At 42.1% G+C, this 6,751-nt stretch overlaps 1 protein-coding gene across 1 annotated transcript; it reads left to right on the forward strand.

Moving 5' to 3' along the window:
* Positions 1-1,640: 1,640 nt before the first annotated feature.
* LOC135876266 (taste receptor type 2 member 7-like) lies at positions 1,641-2,567 on the forward strand. The gene has a single exon (XM_065401462.1). It carries the CDS (start codon positions 1,641-1,643, stop codon positions 2,565-2,567), a length of 927 nt encoding a protein of 308 aa, XP_065257534.1.
* The last annotated feature ends 4,184 nt before the right edge of the window (positions 2,568-6,751 follow it).

Raw genomic sequence — 6,751 nt, forward strand, 5'->3', positions numbered from 1 at the left:
AAGGTATTAAGGAGAACAAAAGTCTATGTTCCACAGTCTTAGAACATCATTAAACATGGCAAAAGAAGTAACAGTATTTCTTTTGTATTGTTGCATAGATAGGGATTCGACAAATATCTCTGGCATCTCATTAAATATGTCCTTTACTGGTTGCCACTTACACTCCTCAAGTCTTAAAATACAAAAACACTTTCACAATTCCACAATAGAACATGGTTCACAATATTGCAGCTGGGCTTTCATTTAGTTCTTACATCTCACTGACTGACTGGCAACGCCCCACACCTTTTATATCAGTGAGGGCTTGGCTGACAACATTCTAGGAGCTTCAAGGAAAATGTAGTTCTCAAAGTATGGAAGGTTCCATGAGATTCTACAAAAATCCAGAACAGTCGAGGAGGTTAGTGAAAAATGAATCCACATACAGAAGACCTGAACATTTTACTTCAAACATTCTATTTTCCCTTTTGTAGCTAACTACAAAAATAGCACCCCAGGTGATTGCCTGGGTCATCTGGCCCTAATTTTTTGGTGCCCAAATATGGACTTTGCCTCATTTCACACATCCATTTTTTCAAGATCTTGGCCATTGTGCCTGCAGCCACTGCCTGCTACCACCCAGAGTACAATTCTGATTCTAATAGTCCCAACAACAACAACAACAAAAAACACTTAATTGGCTGGAACCATCTATATATAACAATTTATATGGAAAATACAAAGATTTTCTTGAGATGGAAAATTTGTAATGCAATCCTGCACTGATTTGCATCCACTTCACTGCAGCTGCATCTCTGTTGTGACAGTGGAACCTATCTGCAGACAGAGTCTGCTTTTAGGAGAGAGTCTGTCATAGCTTTCAGTCTATCGACAACTAACATCCTTTCTGGAATTATGGGAAGGCTTTATTGCCCTTTGACCAGAGTCATGCTGAGATGTTGAGACAGTGTGATGCATTTGTAGTCCTTGTTTGGACTAATTTGGGGAGTTAGGGCTTCTGTTGATCGGTATACAATATACCAGGACTTTACAAAACATAAGTATTTTCCAGGCAAGTCAATCTTTATATATTAAAATTGAAACCGAATTTTGAAGCATGAGACCTGCAGGGAGCCTGTGCAAACTATGCAGAAAAATCTGATGCTTGTAGATTCAGGCTTTTGAAAATCTTTTATGGCTGTATTGTGCAATAGGAGTGACCTATGACTGGTATCCAAGGCTGCCCCAAATAGAATGAATGACAGTAGTCCAATCTGAAAATGAAGGAGCAATAATTAAAATTAGTAATAATAAATAAAAATCAGGAAAGCAGATGAATAGAAAAATGTCTGTGAAGCAGGTCACAAACAGTCACTGCACAGCAATGAGGAAGAGGATATACAAATAAGAGAAAGTAGTAGATAATCACAAATGTAATAGAATCTTTCTGAGATTTGCATTCCAACAAACACACCTGAGTCTTCGATGTTCAATAGCTGAAAAGATCTCCTATCTCACTTTTAGCTTGATACAAAGGCAGGACAGCAGAGGCCCTGATAAGATACCAGAAGCCTGGCACTTCAGTGCGACATTTTCTTCTGGGACAATTTCTCTTGAAGCTTCAGAAGCTGGGCAAGCATTAGTGACCAAAGGCAAGAACCATGTTTCCTACAATTATTATTTGTTTGATCATTTTAGGAATTGAGTTCATTACAGGGATTATAGCAAACGGATTGATGATTGTTGTGAATTGCAGTGAGTGGATCAGAAGCAGAAAACTGACCTGTTGTGACATGATCCTGACTAGCCTGGGCATCTCCAGATTTTTCTTACAGTGCACGATAAACTCTAACAATTTCTTAATTCAACTACCTCATGACATGAATGAACGGTGTGCTATGTTGACAACATTGACTGTTGTCTGGATGTTTCTAACTACTCTCAATCTATGGTTTGCCACCTGCCTCAGTGTCTTCTACTGCGTGAAGATCGCCAACTTCAGCCAACCTCTCTTCCTCTGGCTGAAGCGGAGAATATCAGGGCTAGTGCCACAGCTACTCATGGGATCCTTTCTGGTTTCCTTGGTCATCTGTCTCCCTTCAGTCAATACCATAGATAGAAAGTACATAGACCATTCAATGAATAATCTATCAGGAAACACCACCGGGGAATGTCGATATAAGGTTGATTTATCTTCTAGCTTCTTTATTTTGTCCATGCTTGGATATACCTCTCCCTTCATTATATTTATTATTTCCTCCATACTGTTAATCACTTCCCTGTGGAGACACAGCAAGAGGATGGAAAAAACCACAAGCACCTCCAGGGACACAGTTACTGAGGTTCATGTCAGAGCAATTAAAGGACAGATCTCTTTTATTTTCTTTTACATTTCTTATTTTGTGGCACTAGTAATGTTTTTGTTAGAATTATCTACCATCAGCTCCTACTATGTATGGATAGTGATAATGGGTGCTTATCCCTCTGGGCACTCTGTTATCCTAATTCTGGGTAATCCCAAACTGAAGAGAGTAGCAGTGAGGGCTTTGCACTATGCCAGGTGCAGGCTGAGAGAGGCGGTTTCATAAAACTGCTCATGATGAAACTCCACAAAGACATCCCCTTCTCCCCTCTATTTATTTATCAAATATTTCCCCCTACTTCAGCATGCACTAAGATTAGAAGATTTCCATCTAGAGCTTTGCTTCTTGAGGATAGTGATAGAGGACCATGTTAAGCTTAGGGTGACATGATTCTTTTTTCTTAAATGTTTGTGAATGAATAACTCATGGAAGTCAAGGGCAAACTCCTCTTGATTGTGAGCTAGATTTCCTGAGATTGAGGAGTGGAAGAGCCCTTGAACGGGTACAAATATCCAGTCATGCTGGGGTCCTAAGATGAGAGAGGTGGACTGGACACCCCATGTCCAAGCTGCAAGATCTCCACAATCCCAGATGCCTGCAATGTCCTCCTAATGATCTTGAGGGTCTTGATGTGAAAAGACAAGAACATCACATTAACAAATGAAAACAAAAGATGGCCTAGAGGATCTGCCCCTGTTGTGATGAATCTTGCTAGTGGCTGCCACCAGGTGAGTCTTTGATCCAGAGATAATCACAGATCTAGTTAAAGTCAATGGGTATGCTAAGCATTCTTTCAACCTCTACCGAAAATTAATCAAGTCCCTTTAGATACTAGATAACTACAAACAAAGAAGGGACTATTCAAGGGATATGGCGAGTCATACTTAAATTGTGTGGGCTGAAGAGCTGCCCTGATTGCAAATGCAGGGGGTAAGATTCTGGTTTTGCAGCCTTTCTGTGTTAGGGGCACAAAGCCAGGAGAAAGCCTGGAGAAGCAGTTGTGAGTATGACCCTGACAAGAAGCAGTGAGAGAGAATGTTTCTGGGGCACAAAACTTGCTGGAATGGCAGACCTGGGGAATGTTGAGCCAGGAAACTGCCTGAAGTTCTTTGTTCCTACTGTATTCAGGGGAACAGGAATATCACCCAGCTTGTATCACCAATTTCTCATCCTAATGGGAACAACCTGGCAAGGCCCTGAATATTGGCTAACTGCTCATGCCAGTTGGGCAAAATTGGTGCTGGGATAGGAGAGAGCTGCTGAACCCAGTGGGAACAGATAACGAAGGTGCTCAAAGAAATCAAAGCAAATCAATATCAAATTGGGATTTAACGCTAGCCAAAGAAATTAAAACAAAAGCTGGAGATGTCCCAGAAGGAACTAAAGGAAGAGCTGTAGATATTAAGTAAGATCTGTAGGATTACTAGAAAGAACTGAGAAATGACCTGGAGTCAGAAATAAAAACTTTTTTGGAGCAGCAGCTAGAAAATTCCCAATCTGGATGTAAGAAATCAAAATATAACCTAGAGAAGGATTTCAAAGTGTTGCAGACTACTGTGGACATCAGCCTCCTGGATGAGGAATCAGGCCAGTCAGAGAGCTTGGGTACTTTACAGTACTTTTCTACCCCATTTGTAACCCACAGAGGCCCAGCAAGGAGAAGTCGGCTTGTTCCAGCTCAAGTAATACAACAGCCCATTCTCTCTGAGAGAACAAATCCTTGTGAGTCTTATCTGGCTCTGTTGAATGTCACAGCCCAAATGAATGGTTGTAGAGATGGAGAGAGGCAGCTTTCTGGCCGCCAACTTGAGTGGTCAGCTTGGATGGTGCTACAGAATCTACCCCAGAAAATACTGTATGGTCGGGATTTGGTACAATTTCTTGACAAGCAGTTTGAAGCCAGCCATCAGTCTGAGCTGGCAAGGCACAGTTGAGGGCTAGAAGGAGGGGGAAAGAAGAGACTCCAGACAGAGGACCCAAGGAGACTTATGTTCCTGGAATATCTAGGTACCAGTGAGGACTTCCAGTACAAGTTAGTAGTGGACCTGTTCATAAAAGCTAAGCTGAACTTTTGCCTGCAGCTGAAGATCATGAATGTGTAATAGGAACTATGGAATTCACAAGAATGGTCGACATGGGCTCAAATGTGACAGTTATTAACTCAGACACGCTAAAAAGGCTAGGGAGTGGGGTATCCAGAACTCAGACCTGCCTGGTCTCAGATAGAGACAGGAACTGGGGAACAGGTACCTATCCAAAAATGGGGAAAACTGGGTTTCAGAAGTGGATCTCTGGGATGGAGTATGAAATCTGGATAACCAAGATAGTGGATTAGCCAGTGATTTGTTTGGATTCCATTATGTACAATAACTGTGTAAAAATAGTAGTAAATTCAGTGTTTTGCAAATTCAATAAGTAGAAATTCCCTTCAATGGGTTCTGGTGAAACAAATTACTTGTAGACAATTGATTTGCAGTGAACAAGTTGTCCTACCCCGGTGGAGTAGAAACCTTAATGAGCTTTCCAGCAAGGGAAAGATATGGAATGGTTGAAACCTGCTTTGAGACCCAGCATCTCAGGGGAATTTTAGTTGGTAAAGATCTTGTGATTTCTCTCTGTTCACTGAATGTTTGTAACTCACAGATGGGCAGAGTTTTGTGCGGCTCTGCTGCTATTATAGAAAGTTTATTTGTGAGTTCACCAATATCGGGAAACATTGTATAGGCTGAGTGAGAAAACAGAACCATTTTGATGGTCGACAGAGTGTGATTTGGCATTTCCATAACTGAAAGGGATCCTTGTGACTGTTCCTCTCATAGCCTGTTCATGTTTCAAAACCCTTTTCATATTGCACATGGATATTAGTGCTCACAGATTGGCAGTCATATTAACACAAGAATATAAGGACCATCTGAAAAGGTGGCAGGGAAACAGAATTTCAGTTTGGCTGTCCCAGAGACTGAGAGTGTAGCTGTGGAACTGAGGCTGGAAGAATTGTGACACTCATGAATTCCCCATGAGGATAGAATGTGAGAAATCTGTCACAATTTAGCGACTCCACAGAAAGTCTCCCAAAATGCAGAGTCTCAGTCAGGTAATCCATTTAATCTTGTTATTTGTAACCTAGAACTGCTTGAATCAATCTGCCTTCTAAACACTATTCAGGGGCTTAAAAAGAAATAGTTGATCTGAAACTCCCTCTCATGTTCAGAGTTATTAGTTGAATTGTTCTGGCTCATTGCTGTGGTCACATACTGCATAGCACCTCAACATAGCAGTAAGTTCTGTTCACTTCATAATAGTGAGGAAAATAGCTTATCTTGCCACTTCCTGTAGTGTTTAGTTATTAAACGTTCACTAACAGAACAGTGTTGTGGTTCTCAGGAGTGGTGCAGCACATCACACTGATTAGGATTTGCACACAGGAGGTTGCTTTATATCTGACATCTCCACGGGATAAGTGTGAATGATTTGAACAATATAATATTGAAGAACTTCAAGCACTTGCTCACTCTAGTGACCAGTAATAAAAATTGCAGGTTTCTCTGTATAGTGCAGTTGTCACATTGCAGATGAAGCCAAATTTCTGCTCTGAATTACACCAGAGGAAATATGGAGTATTTGCACTGAAATCAGTGGAGTTATTCCAGATTTACATTGATAACTGAAGCAGAATCTGTTTCAATGTCTTTAAATTTGGGAGTCTATTGTACTGGTCAAATGTATATGGTTAATGATTTTTCTATTCTGTAACACTCACACAAGCAGGATAAGGGGGCCGCACCAGACAGGATGGCTGGCTGGGCTCTTCCCACCATGACAGAGCTCTGAGGGGCAGGAAGGAGGATAGGGGAAACACAGGGACATGCCCAGAGGTTGGAATCCCTTGGGATTCCTCAGGTTCTAGAGTCCAGACACAAAGAGCTGGGCAAACATTGTCTGGGAAAACCCCATGGGCAGGCTGCAGGCAATGCAGAGGTGTGGGACGGGGGGTGGCAGGCAGTAGCCAACAGAGTGTGGGGTCTCCCCTAGAGGTAGAATGTAACAGATCAAACACTTTTGTGTCCAGCTCAGAGACAGAGCCAAAGGCCATTGAAAAAGCTTCCCCTGCGAGAGGGTGGGGGGCATGCAGTATGGTGATACTCTGCACGTAACAGAAACTGGGGAAACTGAGGCACAATCTGGTGTGGCTGTGACCATGATTGAAACTAAGCTGGGGGATCAAAATGGGGGGCGGAGGGAACTAAGGTGTATTTTGGGATGGCTGCAGCCAAGATTCGAGCAGAAACGGGGGTCCAAAATTAGGGAAACAGACACAGGTTGGGGTGGCTGCCTATAGAAACTGGGGACCAAATTTGGGAAAACTGAGGATAGCAGGACAAGGTTCTGAGGAGTCTGCTGGCATGTAG

Source organism: Emys orbicularis, chromosome 3 (assembly GCF_028017835.1).
Source record: "Emys orbicularis isolate rEmyOrb1 chromosome 3, rEmyOrb1.hap1, whole genome shotgun sequence".
NCBI lineage: Eukaryota > Metazoa > Chordata > Testudines > Emydidae > Emys > Emys orbicularis.

Excerpts from the sequence above, each read along its gene's own strand:
- LOC135876266 (XM_065401462.1), top strand. The coding sequence starts at position 1,641 with ATGTTTCCTACAATTATTATTTGTTTGATCATTTTAGGAATTGAGTTC.